Raw genomic sequence first — 17,718 nt, forward strand, 5'->3', positions numbered from 1 at the left:
TTGAAGATGATTTTGGGTGGTGAGGTTGACGTTTAATTCTTTAAGGGCTTATCACTAACATACCATCGGCCACTGAAATCACAAATCCTGTTAAAGAAAATTTATTTCAATCAGTAAAAATATTATAAATTGCTCAAAAAATATAAAAAGTCTCACCCTCCGTAACTGTGGAATCGTTGATTTTATAACAATTATGTATAGGACCTTTTTTGTTTTAAATTTAATGTAGAACATTTTTGTATAGAACATTAAAGCATATTTTTATAAATATTGACGAAAAACATAAAAAAACTACTAATTTACCGATTTCTCCTCTATTTACCCCCCAAACGGGACGCTCAAAATGGTGTAACCTTTTACTGAATAATATCTGGACCATATAGAACAACTTGGTGTTGGAGGAAAACTTTTACTTTTAATGTCTGGGTTAGGCCTTTTTTGGACCAATTATACTATACTACCTCCATAACTTTGGAGCCGTGCATTTTAGACGGATTATGCAGAGGACCTTTTTTGTTTCAAATTTAATGTAGAACATTTTTGTATGGAAGGTTGTTCATGCTAAACCGCATAGTTTTAGAAATATTGACGAAAAACTTAAAAAACTACGAATTTACCGATTTCTCCCGCCTCTCCCCCCCAAACCCGACGCTCAAAATGGTATGACTTTTTTCTGAACATTATGTAGACCATATAGAACAATTTGGTGCTGGAGGATAGCTTTCACTTTGGATGTCTGCAATATGCAAATTGCATATATGTAATGTATGTAGAAATTACATACAAATTAAATTGTTAATAATTAAAAAAACGGACGTGAACTCTAGACAGGACACGGGTAGGTTTTCTTCCTATAGGGCTACAATAATTAAAAAAGTAGTCAGCTACCTGAATATTTCAGTTGTTATGAAAATGATGTAACAGTGTGAAATAGCTTCAGTGAAATAACAGTTAAAAAATAACGCAACACATTCCTATCTTATACTAGTGCAAATTGCAAATTATACATAATCATAAGTTTTCATTTTTTTGTAAAACATTCTGTGTTTATTTTCACCGGTCAAAAGTGAATTCATACCATACTGTGATCAGTGTGATTTTTGTTCTTCTCACTTGTGTAAAATATTATTTTTTATAAATTCTATGTTCCTCATTTTAATACATTTCCAAACAATACATTTCTTATTTAATGGACCGTTCAAGTATTACGTAACGCAGGTTGGGAGGGTGGTCAAAAATCTTCAAAAATTGCGTTACGTAGGGGGGAGGGGAGGTCAAAAATTTTTAAAAATCGCGTTACATAATACTTGAACGCTCCCTAAATAAAAAATTCTGCTTGCATTTTTTTTTCGCAAAAATGGTACATGTTTGAAGGGCGGCTACTAGAGAATTGCCTAGGGCGGCAATTGACCTAAACGCGGCCCTGATTTACGCCCTTGTTATATTAAAATTAAGAGTTGGTGTAATGATACAAAATCATTGTAATTTTGAGACGAATCTATTAATGTAAATTTTATTGTAGTTGAGTGACATTATTTTTTCCATAAGATGTGTGCGGTATCCTTTGTTCTAAACAATTTAGTCAAGGTGGACATCTATGCACACCTTCATGACACGGCACCCATATTGCCACAGCTACCTTTGTTATACATTTCTAGTTTCTAGTTTAGCTCTTGTTTTGTAGGCCAATTATTTTTTTATTATTAGTATATATTGCTAACTTCAGTTATTTTTTATTTTAGATTTTTCCCAGAAGAACCGAGTGGAAATTATAAAAACGTTACCTACATTTTCATGTAAAAAACAACGACCTATGAAGAATCCTAAACGAAGTCTAAACTATGAAGATTTTGCTTGCCCTGAGGATTTCTCTGGCATAAATAATTTAAACAAAAATACAATCGTTCAAACTGGAGAAAGGCTTTACAAATGTGAAATTTGCCTTAAGCAGTTTGCTACAACAAGTAATTTGAAAATACACTTGAGAGTGCACACTGGAGAGAAGCCTTACAAGTGTGAAATTTGTTCTAAGGGGTTTACACAAGCAAGTACATTGAAAATCCATTTGAGAATACACACTGGTGAAAAGCCTTACAAGTGTGAAATTTGTTTTAAGCAGTTTAGCATAGCAGTCAATTTGAAAACACATTTGAAAAAACACACTGGAGAAAAGCCTTACAAGTGTGAAATTTGTTTGACGCAGTTTAGTTTAGCAGGAAATTTGAAAAGGCATTTGACAATACACACTGGAGAAAAGCCTTACCAGTGTGAAATTTGTTTTAAACAATTTAGTCAAGATGGAGACTTGAAAACGCATTTAAGAATACACACTGGACAAAAGCCTTACAAGTGTGAAATTTGTTTGGCGCAGTTTAGTCAAGGTGGACATTTGATAAGTCATTTAAGAATACACACTGGAGAGAAGCCTTACAAGTGTGAAATTTGTTCTAAGGGGTTTACAGAAGCAAGTAAATTGAAAATCCATTTGAGAATACACACTAGAGAAAAGCCTTACCAGTGTGAAATTTGTTTTAAGCAATATACTCATTTAACTAGTTTGAAACGGCATTTGAGACTGCACACTGAAGAAAAGCCTTAATAGTGCGAAATTTGTTTTAAGGAATTTCGTCTAGCAGACAGTTTGAAAAAGCATTTGAGAATGCACACTGAAGAAAAGCCTTACACGTGTGAAATTTGTTCTAAGCAATTTAATAAAGGTGGAAATTTGAAACGGCATTTAAGGATACACACTGGTGAAAAGGCTTACAAGTGTGAAATCTGTTTTAAGGAATTTAGCGAAACAGTCAGTTTGAAAAAGCATTTGAGAGTACATACTGGAGAAAAGCCTTACCAGTGTGAAATCTGCTTTAAGGAATTTAGCGAAGCAAGCAGTTTGAAAAAGCATTTGAGAATGCATACTGGTGAAAAGTCTTACAAGTGCGAAGTTTGCTCTAAGCAATTTACTCAAGATGGAGAATTGAATAAGAATTTAAGAATACACACGGGTGAAAAGCCTTACAAGTGTGAAATTTGTTCTAAGCAATTTAATTAGGGTGGAACTTTGAAAATGCATTTAAGGATACATAGTAGTCAAAAGCCTTAAAAGTGTGAAACTTGTTATAAACAGTTTAGTAAAGCAGGAACTGTGGTATATGTCATTTAAGAATACTGTTACGCGATTGACTTTACTATTTATTTATGATTATTTATATTTTTAACCACACTTACATTTAAATAAAAATACTTAATTAATATTATTTTATTTACAAACACCACCTCAATGAGAGAGCAATTTATCGATGTGAAGTTGGAATTATCATCTCAAAAAGAAATGGAAAGACACTGTAAATATCTATTAATTGTAATTAGTTTTGATAGTAATGTTTAGTAAAAATGCCAGTGTTTACTTATTTGATTTTTATATTCTAAAAACTCTAACGGTAAACATGTACCGGGTGTCCCAATAAGAATGGATCTCGGCCATATCTCAGGAACTAGACCTGGATCCCGCGTAAGAAAAAAAAGTTGATTAATAGCAAGCTGAAAATTTGTTAATAGCTTAACGGTGTCTAGTCGGACAAACATTGATGCACGGGAACACTGAAACAGGGGAAGTTTTAACGGTGGAGCATGATAAACGTGTCGACCTGACAAGTTTATGATGGTGAAAAATAGCAAGTTGTTTTTAAGTTTATTCAATAGCCAATGTTATATAATATATGAAAAAATGTTTGTCCGACAAAAAGGTTGGGCATTTTAACGAGTCCGACACGTAGAACATGTCACATCACTGGAACTATGTTGGTGATGAATAGCAGTCTGATTTTTGCATGAGAGTTTAATAAAAGGTTAAAAAAGCAATTGGAAGTTCTGTCGGACAAAATGAATGGGAAATTTTCCTAGTCGGACATTCTAAACATGTAAGATATAGACAAAAATGTTGGTGATAAATAGCAAGCTAATTTTGATTTGTTAATGTACAAATTATATTTTGTAACGCAAAAAGTTATATGTCGGACAAAAAGTTTGGGCAAATCGAAGGAAATAAATAAAAAACATTTTTTCAGAATGACTTAGTCACATATTGATAAAGCTATTTTAGTTGTATATTATTATTTATATTCACATATTTGCATGTGCATATATATACATGCACACTCCAAAAACAATGAGGTAAATATCAATGCATGTATATATTGCAAAACAATTATTTTTTTGGGTCGAGTTTGTTCTAGATATTCTCAAAATGACAATAAAAAATGTTAAAGAACATGTGAAAGCAATCTCTTAGAGTTTTCTAATTAGGCGCATCAGAAAGTACGGAAAATTTCCTACAAAAAACGTTGTATACATTTTTTTCCATACTCAAATCTTAACCCTGTAAACGACATTGGAAAATGTGAAGAGTCTAAAACTTCGGTGCTTATAAGAATAGACATAAATATGACACATTATGCTTAGAAGTATGTATTAGAAGGCTGCATTTGTCAGTGTGACACTTTGTGCTATACAAAGTAGTATTTGAAAGTACATGGTCTCTGAGTTTCTGTTTGCCACGTGTGTTGGAAATTAAAATTTATATTAACTATGGAGTGTTTTTGTGTCTATTTTTGAGTGTCAACAGTTTAAATTTTAAGTCGCCAAATCAAAAGTGAAACCATTCAACGGAACATTTTTGAGTAATTTTCGAACATTTTACAAAGTTAGTAAAATACTTGGTCATCAATTCAATGAGGTTCAGTTGCCAGATAATTGTGAAAGTTCTATTGAATATCATTCTTCGTGCTATAATGCTTTGCTTGATTGAAAAAGGGTACCTAAATAAATTATTACTAAAATTGTATAACGTAATTTTTCTCAACTTTCTACAAATGAAATAATGTAATTAATATGTCACATGGCAAGAAATAATTTGCTGCCAAAATAAATCGATTAGTTTAAATTTGAAGTTACGATTGCAATTTGTTATGAATTATTGTCAAAAGTGACAGTCTTTCTTAAATGGAAATGTATTCATAGACATAAGGGTAGACAGGGAATACAGTGCAAAAAGTCGATAGGTGGTCAATCTATCTCTTTTAACCAAGCGATCCCGCGCATGTGGCAGACAAAGATAGCTAGACCACTCAATCCATAATATAATTTGCCTGATCTACTATAAATGATGTTGACATAAATCGACAGATATCGATTGTAATTGATTGCAGTTGCAGGTACTTTTGACATAGAATAATCACCCCTTATTGAAATTTCAAAAATTATTTTTTTAAATTGTCCGACTACAAAATCTACCCCTTATTTTTTTCCGACAACAGTCATTCTTGGTAAGGAATAATTTACTTAATTAAATTTCGTCTTTGTCGGAAAGCTATTTATCACCAGCATTTTTGTCTATATCTTACCTGTTTAGAATGTCCGACTACGAAAACTTCCCATTAATTTTGTCGGACAGAACTTCCAATTGCTTTTTTAACCTTTCATTAAACTCTCATGCAAAAATCAGACTGCTATTCATCACCAACATAATTCCTGTGATGTGACATGTTCTACGTGTCGGACTCGTTAAAATGCCCAACATTTTTGTCGGACAAACATTTTCGCATATATTACATAACGTTGGCTATCGAATAAACTTAAAAACAACTTGCTATTTTTCACAATCATAAACTTGTCAGGACGACACGTTTATCATGCTCCACAGTTAAAACTTCCCCTGTTCCAGTGTTCCCGTGCATCAAAGTTTGTCCGACTAGACACCGTTAAGCTATTAACAAATTTTCAGCTTGTTAGTAATCAACTTTTCTTTCTTACGCGGGATCCAGGTCTAAACCGTTTATACTACAGCTTTGGGAAAAAAAATTTATAACAAATGTTGCCTCGGGAAAAGCCTGGAAATTATTTTCATAATTTTAAGTCTACCGCTAGAGGGCGTAACTAAATAACAAAAATTTAAAAAACAAAATTTTAAAAAATTTGCCTAATGAAAGGGCATTGGAAATTAGATCATCGTATTCTTCATAAAATTATGCGCATATTTGATTTCACAGGTTTAACTCTGCTTTTTGCAAATAAGAGGTGGGGGTGAGTGAAAACCTTGTTATGAAAAAATGGCTGTAAGTCCGGTTCTGCTAAATCGATTTTTGCAAACTTGGTCTCGTTAAAAACAGCTCTTTTTCGCCCATGTAAGAGTTATAATTTCGAAATAGCCTAATAAGTAACATACCAGCTAGGAGGCGCTATTTTATTTTTTTCAGAAATCTAGATTTCTTTGGAAAATATTAAATAGAAGTATGCATTTTTAATCCTGTATTATAAAATTAGACCAAATTAGCAACAGGATAGCGAAAAACGCATGTCGATACCTTTTTTCTATCTCGAGATATCTTAAGAAACGTATAAATTAGAAACATAACTGATACTGTTACCGGTAAACGAAGTTCAGGAAATCAAACTGGAGGAAAGTAGTGCGCTATGGAAAAAATTAGAGCGTAGCATTTGCGAAGTGCCGACAGAAGTGAATATTTCCTATATATTCGATTATATTCGGTTCGATTCCATTCAATTAAATTTAATTTTATTTAAGAGTATACCAATTATGCCTATAACTTAATTTATAATATATACCCAATTTAAGAAACAATATGATTTGTCAAACGTAGCAAAGAGTTTGAAAATCTTACAATCACCATGAGGTTTTATGGCGATTGTGAGATTTTTAAACTCTTTGCTACGTTTGACAAACACTAGTGATTTTACCCGTTAATTTTAGGATTAAGAAATTAACAAAAAATTATTTCAAATTTGATAGTAAATAAATATTATATAAAATAAATAAAATGTTAAAAAATACAATTTGAGGATATGTAGGTTAAAAGAAATACATAATGTATTAACAACTTTAAAAAGGTTACTTTTGTATAAGGGCTTCCCCTTTAACGGGAGTACCTATCTAATAATAAACGAACTCTTCCATGCATTATTTAAGATTCTTTACACGAAGTATTTCCTATACTTCATGAATAATTAGATTTTTCGCCAAATTGAAAAAAATATTTGTTACTTTATTAAGAAAAATAATTCTAAAATTAACGGGTAAAATCACTAGTATATAATATGTATTAAATTGGGTATATATTATGTATATGTATTAAATTATAGGCATAAGATATATATTAAATCTAATCGAATTGAATCGAACCGAATATAATCGAATCTATAAGAAGTATTCACTTCTGTCGGCACTCCGCAAGTGCTATGCTCTATTTTTTTTCCACAGCACACTACTTGTTTCCACTTTGATTTCCGGAACTTCGTTTACCGGTAACAACATCAGTTATGTTTAAAATTTACACATTTCTCAAAATATCTCGAGATAGAAAAAAAATCGAAATGCTGTTTTCGCTATTATGTTGCTAATTTGGTCTTATTTTGTAATACAGGATTAAAAATGCATACTTGTGTTTAATATTTTCCAAAGAAAACTAGATTTCTGAAAAAAATTAAAAAGCGCCTCCTAGCTGGCATATTACTAATTAGGCTATTTCCAAATTATAACTATTACATTAAGGAAAAAGAGCTGTTTTCAACGAGACCAAGTTTGCAAAAATCTATTTAGCAGAACCGGACTTACAGCCATTTTTTCATAACAAGGTTCCCCACCTCTTACTTGCAAAGGTAGACTTAAACTTGTGAAATCAAATATGCGCAGAATTTTATGAAGAATACGATGATCTATTAATCTAATTAAAATCTATCTATTAATTAAAAAAATATGGGATGTGGTTAGATCTATTAGCAATAAATCCTTTTCCAAAAAAACGCTTCCTCTGTCTGAAGACTTAATAAATAAAATATTAGATAATTTAGCTCCGGCATCTGTTTCTAATTTTCTTTCGGAAAATAAAGATAAAAAACCTTTATATTATGAAAAGTCTGATTACATGTCAAAATCTTTTAATATTTCTGAGCTTGATTTAGCACTTAAAACTTCTCGCAGTACGGCTCCCGGATTAGATGGTTTCACTTACAAAATTTTATCTAGTCTTCCACAGGTTGCAAAGCTATACTTACTAAATATATTTAATGATTGGTGGATGAAGCAAGACAATTCAGAACAAATTAAAGATATTATCATATGTCTCATTCCTAAACCACAAAAAGACTTAAGTTTACCCTCATCTTACCGTCCAATTTCTTTAATGTCATGCTTTACAAAAACGTTTGAACGATTGATAAAACTTAGGTTAGAACATTTTGTTGAAAGTAACGCTTTATATTACCGAGTGCGCAATATGGATTTCGGAGGGGTCATGGAACTATAGACGCTGTAACAAATTTAGTGACGGATATTCAAATTTGTTTTTCAAAAAATGAATACTTGCTATGCTTATTTATTGATTTAAAAGGAGCATATGATGTGGTAGATTTGAATATTTTGTTGAAGAAAATGATTCAAATGGGTATTAATGCCAAAGTATCAACCAATATCTTGTATATGTTCAAGGATAGAAAAATATATGTTCGAGACCACAATAACATATTACATGGACCACGCGTTATATCCAATGGTCTGCCTCAAGGATCTATTCTAAGTCCTTTACTTTTTAATATACAGGGTGTCCCAGACTAATTTAGCTACGTTATATCTCTTAAACGAATAGAAATTTTCGAATGGGACAAAAAGTGATATACTCTACTTGTAATATACTTTAATATGGCGTAGAAAAAAATCATCCCCTAAATATTCATCCCTTAGTTACAACCCCTAACTTTAATTTTTTTAATAGCACCCTGTATATTTTTTATAGTTTTAGATGTGGTCTTTTATTGTCTATTCAACACATTTTTTGAAAATAAAATCGGTTGGTAAATAACCTACAAACTATCAGTTTATTTTTGTTAATTGTGTGTACCAGACTAATTTATCCAGGCTATATTTTTTAAACTAATAGAGATTTTCGAATAGGACAAAAACTGATCTATTCCATTTGTAATACACTTTCATATGGCGTAGAAAAAATTCATCCCTAACTTACAGGGTGCTATTTAAAAAAAAATAAAGTTAGGGCTTGTAACTAAGGGATGAATATTTAGGGGATAATTTTTTTTCCCAAAAGTGTATTACAAATGTAATAGATCAGTTTTTGTCCCATTCGAAAATCTCTATTCGCTTAAGAAATATAGCCTGGATAAATTAGTCTGGGACACATAATTAACCAAACTGAACTCATATTTTCTTGGTTATTTACGAAACGATTTTATTTTCAAAAAATGTGTTGAATAGACGATAGAAGACCACATCCAAAACTATAAAAAAATATACAGGGTGCTATTAAAAAAATTAAAGTTAGGGGTTGTAACTAAGGGATGAATATTTAGGGGATGATTTTTTTCTACGCCATATTAAAGTGTATTACAAGTAGAATTGACCACTTTTTGTCCCATTCGAAAATCTCTATTCGTTTAAGAGAGATAGCGTGGCTAAATTAGTCTGGGACACCCTGTATATACAGCTTATTTGCATGATCTGTTGGATGACAATATTAAAATAATACAGTACGCGGACGATATTTGTCTATATGTCACCCATAAGACGTATGATCTCTGTTTGCAAAAAATGAACCATGCTGTGAGTTGTTTAAAGAGGTGGCTTTCCTATTCTGGTTTTAGTATATCGTCTGATAAATCGGTCCAACTGTGCTTTACTAGGCACAGATTACGGACACAAGATTTTATTACTATCGATGATTATAACTATACCTTCAGTTACTAGTTATAAGTATTTAGGCATTGTCCTGGATAGTAAATTGCTATAGACCAATCATATTAGCTATATTAAGCAAAGATGTGAGAAAGGTCTAAATTTACTCAAAGTTATATGCAGAAAAAGTTGGGGAGCTCACCCTAATACGTCTCTCATGTTCTATAGAGCTCACATAAGATCGATTGTGGATTATGGGTGTACACGGATCAGCTTCTACCAGTAACTTAAACATATTGGATCGCATCCAAGCTAAAGCACTTAAGTTATGCTTGGGCGCGATGTTGTCATCACCAAATCATGCAATTCTTGCTGAAGCACAAGAACCTCCTCTATATCTTCGTAGACAGTATTTAGCTGCAAAACATATGGTTAAATATAGGTCATGTAATATGTATTTACTTGAAGCATTTTCTACATAGTGATTGCACTAGCAATCACCGGTCTTGGTTTGTCAGGAGAGCTTCTGGACCCTGTATATGTTTAATGGTTTGTAAAAAAAATATATACAAAGGAGTTTTACGGGTATTAAAGAATTTACATTTCCATGTCTTATGTTTTCTCAAATGGTATTTCGTATATTTGAATTTAAAAATAATTTGCTGATTTTAAAATTTCAAATGCAAATTTTTTTCAACTTTACCACATTATGTTTAAATATTTTAAGCTATATTTAAATTTTTCCACCCAAATTTAATTTTTCATTCAATATCCAGTCTGTATTGGCTACAGGCTCACAACAAATATACAATATCATTATAGATTTCTTGTCAGATACAAGCACGGTCCTATAAGATTTGTACGCGAGCATGAAATTTTTTATGATTTAAGTTCAGATTTGCATCCTTTCTTATCGTAAATGTTATATCACTTTATCAGAGATCAATCATTGTTTTTATTGTATTGTATTATTTATTGTATTCATCATCATTCTCTTTGCCTTATCCCTGTGCGGGGTCGGCTTCCCTAATTGCATTTCTCCATACAATTCTATCTTGAGTCATATCAATATTAATCCCCTTTACCAACATGTCCTGCCTAATCGTCCCTCTCCCCCACGTCTTTGGTCTTCCTCTCCTACTCCTTTCAGGAATCTGCACTTCAGCAATTCTTCGTATTGGGTCATTAGCGTCTCGACGTTGAACATGACCAAACCATCTCAACATATATGCTCTCTCATTTTGGCATCAATTGGTGCCACACCTAGACTTCCTAGACTATCCTTTTTTGTCACTCCACTCATCCATCTAAGCATTCTCATTTCCGCCACATGCATTCGGTGTTCTTCTTTCTTTTTCACTGCCCAACATTCAGTTCCGTACATCATAGCCGGTCTTATGGCTGTTTTATAGAATTTTCCCTTCAACTTCATTGGAATTTTCCTGTCACACAGCACACCACTCGCTTCCTTCCACTTCATCCATCCAGCCCTAATTCTGCTGCATGCCTAAAACTATTGCTTTTTACAATCAGTTAACCATCCAAAGATACCATGTTATTTGTAGTAACTCCATCTTTAAATGTACATTGCAAATACTCTGTCTTTGTCCTACTAAGTTTTAAACCTTTTTCCTCCAGAGCTTGTCTCCACTGTTCCAGTTTTTGTTCTAAGTCTCTTTTACTATTTCCTACTAACACGATATCATCAGCATACATTAAGCACCATGGAATGTTACCCTGTAGTTTCGCTGTTGTCTGGTCCAAAACTAATGAGAATAAATACGGACTAAGCACCGAGCCCTGGTGCAATCCTACGTTCACATGAAATTTATCAGTCTCTCCCACACCTGTCCTAACACTAGTCGTTATATACTCCCTCACAATCTTTACATATTCACCAGAGACTCCTTTCTTATTGAGTGCCCACCACAGAATCTCTCGAGGAACTCTATCATATGCTTTCTCAAGATCAATGTATTATTTATTGTATTACTATATTGATTTTGTATTAGGGATAGGATTGTATATTCTTTATTGAAACTGGCCGAATGACTAATGTATATGCCATTAACCCCTTCGGTACGGTGATGCACCCGTGTGCATCATGCTTGACTGTCCGCTCAGTACGGTGATGCACACGGGTGCATAATGGTTTCGTTCGCCATATACGGCGGGCCACCATCTGAATGATATTTCGGGTATTTTTCTTCCGTCCGAATTACCTTATTCAAATCTAAAAGTGGGGAAACCACGCCCAAAAGTGGGTGATGTCCAGAAGGAGATTAGATTTAGTTAATTTGATTGGTGATATACAGTGATAAGGTTGTTTGGATGTTTGACTAATGGGATTGTGTGGGAGGTGAAGTTACTGTGCCGCTGTTTACAACTTACCTTACTATCCCTTGCAAGGTAATTCGGATGGAATTTCCCAGATTAGGAGACTGGGGCGATATCAAGTACACAATATTCTGGGGAATTCCATCCGAATTATCTTATTTATCTTTTTTAATAATTTTTGTTTAAAATGGTATTTTATGGATAAAATTTAATTCACCTCACATACTATTTAGAATAATAAAAAAAATAGTTTTATTTCTAAAATTAGTGTTATTATTCCATTAACTTTAATTAGTTGTAGTGTGATACTGTATTTTAACAGAACGCGCGAAGCCGCCCGGTAAGCGCTCAAATCCGTATATAGGAGCCGACTTGCCGAATGACGATCCTGTCACGAAGGGGTTAAATATATAAAAAAATTAAATTTTGAAATTCTCCCGAAATTTCCCGCTTGGATTAGTTCCGATACAAATCTCTTGGAAGCGCTGAATTTCATATCGAAATACTGCGTTGTTATGAAGCATTTTAGATAGGTGATTTGTGGTTTAGGAAATACGTTTGGTATTTAATTGTTTCCTCATACTTTTAAATTAAAAAAAAATATACATATAAAAACATAACAAAAATATATTTAGTCTTATAAATGTACACAACAATTTAAAATTCAGTTATTAACAACAGAAGACGAAAATATTTGCTTTAGAATATGTGGTAACTCTTTAGTATCATTGCAAATAAAAGCTTTTCCAGCTGGTAAACTCCTCCTTAACCTAAAAAAAAAAGAAAAATCATTAAGAACATATACAGCGTGTCAATTTGAAAAGGTGCCACCCTCTATAATTTGGTGCCAATAGAAATATGCAAAAACACGTCAAATTTAGTTGTGAGAAGGAAATTTTGTATACGTTTTCAACTACATTACATCAACCCTCTAGCGGTGGCGGACACAACCCCTAAAATCTTTAATGGAACGAGGGGTTGAGTGATACAGTGAAATCGAGTTGAGAACTCCAAAATTTCTTTTGGAGTATTTTTGAAAAAATCAAGTAAAACCTTAAAGATATTAAGTATCGAGTTCAGAACTTAAAAAATAGAGGGTGCCACCCTCTATAATTAGATCCCTATAGAAAATATAAAAATGTACAAAAACACGTCAAATTTATTTGTGAGGACATTTTGTAGACCACTTTTCAACTAAATTACATCAACACTCTAGCGGGGTTGGAAAAATCAAGTGAAACCGTAAAGATATTCTTCTTCTTCTTCTTTATAAGCAATTCTGCTTGTTCATTGGCAGATTGATACCTCTATGGAAGGTTGTCACTCCATCTTTTGCGCGGTCGGCCGATACTTCTACCGATTGGTGATTTATCTCGTGCTATTTTGACCACACGTGTCTCCCCCCATTCTGTACGTTACATTGTCTTCTAATATTTTCGCTCCTCTTTCGGTCTCTCAGTGTATTTCCTGTAATTCTTCTCAGTACTCTCATCTCTGCCGTTTCCAGTAGTCTTTGTGTTGTGGCTGTATCGGGTCTTGTTTCTGATGCATATGTCATTATTGGTCTTACACTGGCTTTATAAATTTTTGACTTCATCTCAGTGTTAATATGTCGGTTTCGCCATATAGTGTTATTAAGGCATCCTGCCAATCTATTTGCTTTTTGTACTTGATTTCTCACTTCTCTCTCTAGGTCTCCGTAATAGACTGGGAGATATTATACAGAAGTTCAGCCACGATTTTCTAAGTCCTGCCTTTTGCAATACCTACTGGAAGGGTAGACGATGTACTTACAATCTGTGGAAACATCCACAAATTTCCTGTGACATTTTCCTGTAAAAATGAGATTTTCCCAAAAAATAAAAATAGGGTTTTGCGATGAATTTCTAAGTCCTGCCATATCCGTAGATAGACAGGATACTATCGATTTTATGAAGAAAATTTTTTGGGCAGGAGGGTTGCAAACGGGGTAACGGAGTATATATGTATACAAACATGTAAGGAAAATAATGAAATTTTCATGATTTTCTAGGTCCTGCCAACTAAATAAACGAAACATATTTATTTCAAAATGCTCAAAAAAATATTGGCATGACGTCTCCTAATGTTTAAGTATAGTTGTCCCTTGGAAAATTCTGCGGAAAATTTTCACCCTGATTCCGTGATTTTCTTAGTCCTGCCTTTAAAAAGTTATAATACGTAAATACAATCAATACCTTTTCGGTACTCGGCAGGAAGGTTAAACGGTTCTTGTAAGACGGCAGGAGTCCTAGATTTGTAAGAAAATTCGTGAAAAAGTCAATGATTTTCTAAGTCATGCCATTTTGCATATGTTTCAAGAATCTTAATATAAGTCTATTTACAAAGAGACAGGATGGTTTTATGGTTATTTTGTATACAGGGTGGGGCATTAGTGTGACAAAGTCCAATTACTCGTTTGTCGTAAGATATACGAAAAAAGTTAATTAGGTAAAACATGGGCCACAGATAGGACTGTGATTTAATCGTATTTTCTAATATACAGGGCTACCCGTTTTGACAGGGTGACACAAATTTATGTTTTTTTAAATGGAATACCCTGTATATTTTTACATTTTTGGATTCTACTCGATGTTCTCTTTAATAAAATTTAGTGTTTTGAAATATTATACGAGGTAGTTTAAAATATAATTAGGTTTTTTTTTGTTAATTTTGTAGGAACATTCACACCCTATACATATTGTTAGTGATTTGATATCCAAATTTCTATTAATTTATGTTTAACGATTTTTAATATAGTCTACTATTTGTCAGTTATTAATAGTATACCAAAATGTTTAATTTTAGTATACGGGGTTGGTTGAAACTCGGAATGAGTATTTTCTGAGTTTTCTTAAATGGGACACCCTGTATTTTAGTATTATGATAAAATGATATTTTATGGTACCTTTTTATTTGTTAAGCTTTTTCTATACCATATTTATATACTAATTTCGGCAGTAAATTGATACAGACAGATTACTCAGGTGGTTTTTGGGGCTTCTGAACAAGAATGTCACATTAAAACAGATCTTTACCTAGTGCTCGGGGTGACTGATATACACGCCATATTCTTAAATTTCGAGGCTTTCAGACACTAAAATGATGCAAGTAGATTACTCGAGGAGTTTTGTGGTTGCTGAACATGAATACGCCATCAGAATCGACCTCCAAAAACCCTCTAAATTCGAGATCATTCACCCTGGGCACCAGGTGCTCCGAGGGTCGGTTGTAATGTCATATTCGTGTTCGGCCATCCCAAAAACCCTCGAATAATCTGTTTGCTTTAATTTATTGCCGATATCCCACGAAACTCCAGATGATGTGCCTTAGCAGCAACTCTGGGCACTAGGTGATTCGGAGGTCGGTTCTGCTTGCGTATTCGTAACTCCATAAACCTCCCAAATAACAAAATTTTGCCATTAATACACTGATTTTGACAGGTTTATGCATTTTTGGATGCATGTTATGCACTTAAATGCAATTTCCACCCATTTTTATATTGTACACCTTTTCCTGATGTTATCCTGAACACAATGCAAAAAGTTGCAAGTAGATAGGTGCTGTATTTAAAAATCGATTTATTCTGGTGTTGTTAGTGTTAGAACATTTTGCTATCAAATATAGGAAACAATATCAGGACAATATCTACAATCCTACAATATCAGGAAAACCAGTTTAGTGCGGCAACTTAGCGCCTGTTACTCGTACATGCGTGTGTATTTTGTGTTCGAACAAGTAAGAAGGCGGAATAAAATTGCTATGCAACAAAAATATATTGATAACAATAAACAACGTTTCATGAATATAAAACGGGCAAAACAAATCTTAAAGTCCGCCTACCAATGAAACGAGTGTGATTCATGCTCATAAAACATTTTTATTTTCGGAGAGTCGCATAAATGGCAGGACGTCTATTTGTTTAGCAGTGTTTTATTTCCATGAAACGTGATTTACGTTTCATGTTTCTTTGATGTGCCAATAAATTATGAGATAAAAAAATATCCGTTGATCTACCCAAGACGGATGCCTATGACCAGTACTAGAACTAGAAATTCACAATTGATAAAATCGATTCATCTATGGAAGAGAAATAAACGTAGCAGTTTTCGTTTTCCTCAATAGAATTTCTCTAAATTCTTTTAAACTCAAAAAAAACGAAAAATTTTTCAAATCGGTTTTTCTAGAGAACTGCGTATTCTTCTGAGTTAAAGCAAAAGTACCTTTTAGTACAAATCTATCCCAGAATTTAATAATCCAGTGTCAGAAATGCTTAAAAGTTAGACAGAAAAGTTATTCGATAAAATATCCGTTTCCGTAACCAAAACGGACCCCTATGACCGGTACTAAAAATTGGCAATTGATAATGGCAGCTAATCTGGAAAGCTCAACGTAGGTGGCGCTCGTGTAGTTGGAGGTCATGTCAACTTACGTCAATACTTCAAATCAATCTATTTCCAAGTAAATATATGGTAAATATTGCATATTTGTTTCGCTGTGTGAATTAAACTTGAGAAAATAAAATCCCTCAATGTTGTGCTGTGCATTTGTGCTCATCGAGAACATCAGGACACAGGTTTGACAAAGATATTCTGATGAGAAAAAAGTGGATTGTAGCAATAAGAAGGGGTAAATATGTGCCGAGAATAAATGCACGTATCTGCAATAAACATTTTGTTGAAACAGATTAAGTATTGCCCACAGATTCGACTGTAAAAAATAGAATACTTCACTATAAAATTCAGATCAAAATTTATTATAAACGCACGGATTAAGATATGCAATTTTATATACATTCACACTGTTGCCACATCTACAATCGCTTTTTATGGAGTGAACATATAAAAAAATTTATATTTGACGTAATAATATAGAAAAATGTGAAATACTAATTTTAAATATTTCTCAAGTTCTCAATATTTTTAGTGACTAAAACATAACCTGACCAAACATAACCTAGCGTCATCGAAAATAATATAAAAAAGTTAATAACTGAAAATTTTAGTGATATATTATCTTTAAAATATGCTTTAAATTGACTAAAACATAACCTGAGCAAACCTAACCTAATCGAAAATAATATAAATAGGTTAATAACTGAAAATTAAAGTGACCAGTACCATTCAAATATTCTTTAGTGACTCCACCCCCTCATCTATGACTAAAACATAACCTGATCAAACCTAACCCTAATTTTTTCTAATTTCACCTTAAATTTAAGGTCGCCTTTCACGTAGACAGACACTCAAATAATTATACTTAATTAAATTAACACATTCTATATTTCCATAAGGAATTATATATTTTTTTAAATAAGACAACATTGCAAAATCAACTGCGCTCACCCCATGCTTAAACCAAATTTACACCAAATGCGCAACTGTCATGGCAGCCATATTTTGAAAATATCACATTTTTAAATAAGATAAACACAAAAATTAATGCTGAGCGCACTTAATTGTGAATTTTAAATTGATAAAAAAAGTAAGGCAGATCGCACATATCATATTATACACAGTTGTCAGACTCTTGTGGGGAGTTAATCAATACCAAATAAATACCCTCTGAGCTATAGAAATAAAACATTGAGACGATGATTAATATAGTTTATCATTCGATAAGTGTTTCCTTTTTCCAGTAACTCTCGCATCCCTTCTCAATTC

At 32.9% G+C, this 17,718-nt stretch overlaps 3 protein-coding genes across 7 annotated transcripts in view; 2 read left to right on the forward strand and 1 right to left on the reverse strand.

Moving 5' to 3' along the window:
* LOC126888230 (zinc finger protein 239-like) overlaps positions 1-3,254 on the forward strand; it is a 73,878-nt gene extending 70,624 nt beyond the window's left edge. The window contains exon 6 of one of the 3 annotated variants that reach the window (XR_007699463.1): positions 1,743-1,872. Coding sequence is in view for 2 of the 3 variants with exons in the window: in XM_050656299.1 (XP_050512256.1) it covers positions 1,743-2,599 (857 nt within the window). In the remaining variant the exon portion in view is untranslated. Of the gene's footprint in view, positions 1-1,742 lie in introns of all 3 variants that reach the window. The other 2 variants (XM_050656300.1, XM_050656299.1) reach the window with 2 other exon arrangements.
* LOC126888095 (protein krueppel-like) lies at positions 2,660-3,052 on the forward strand. The gene has a single exon (XM_050656117.1). The coding sequence runs from the start codon at positions 2,660-2,662 to the stop codon at positions 3,050-3,052; it is 393 nt and encodes a 130-aa protein (XP_050512074.1).
* A 9,392-nt stretch (positions 3,255-12,646) lies between the features above and the next one.
* The window catches only part of LOC126888226 (von Willebrand factor A domain-containing protein 8), a 138,753-nt gene continuing 133,681 nt past the window's right edge, over positions 12,647-17,718 (reverse strand). For all 3 annotated transcript variants that reach the window (XM_050656289.1, XM_050656288.1, XM_050656286.1), the window contains exon 15: positions 12,647-12,807. In XM_050656289.1, the coding sequence (XP_050512246.1) occupies positions 12,702-12,807 (106 nt within the window). In that variant the 3' untranslated portion in view covers positions 12,647-12,701. The remainder of the gene's footprint in view (positions 12,808-17,718) is intronic.

The sequence above is a fragment of the Diabrotica virgifera genome, chromosome 7, assembly GCF_917563875.1.
Source record: "Diabrotica virgifera virgifera chromosome 7, PGI_DIABVI_V3a".
Lineage (NCBI taxonomy): Eukaryota > Metazoa > Arthropoda > Insecta > Coleoptera > Chrysomelidae > Diabrotica > Diabrotica virgifera.

Bases quoted from the DNA above. Each gene is read 5' to 3' on its own strand.
- LOC126888095 (XM_050656117.1), top strand. From the start codon at position 2,660: ATGCACACTGAAGAAAAGCCTTACACGTGTGAAATTTGTTCTAAGCAA.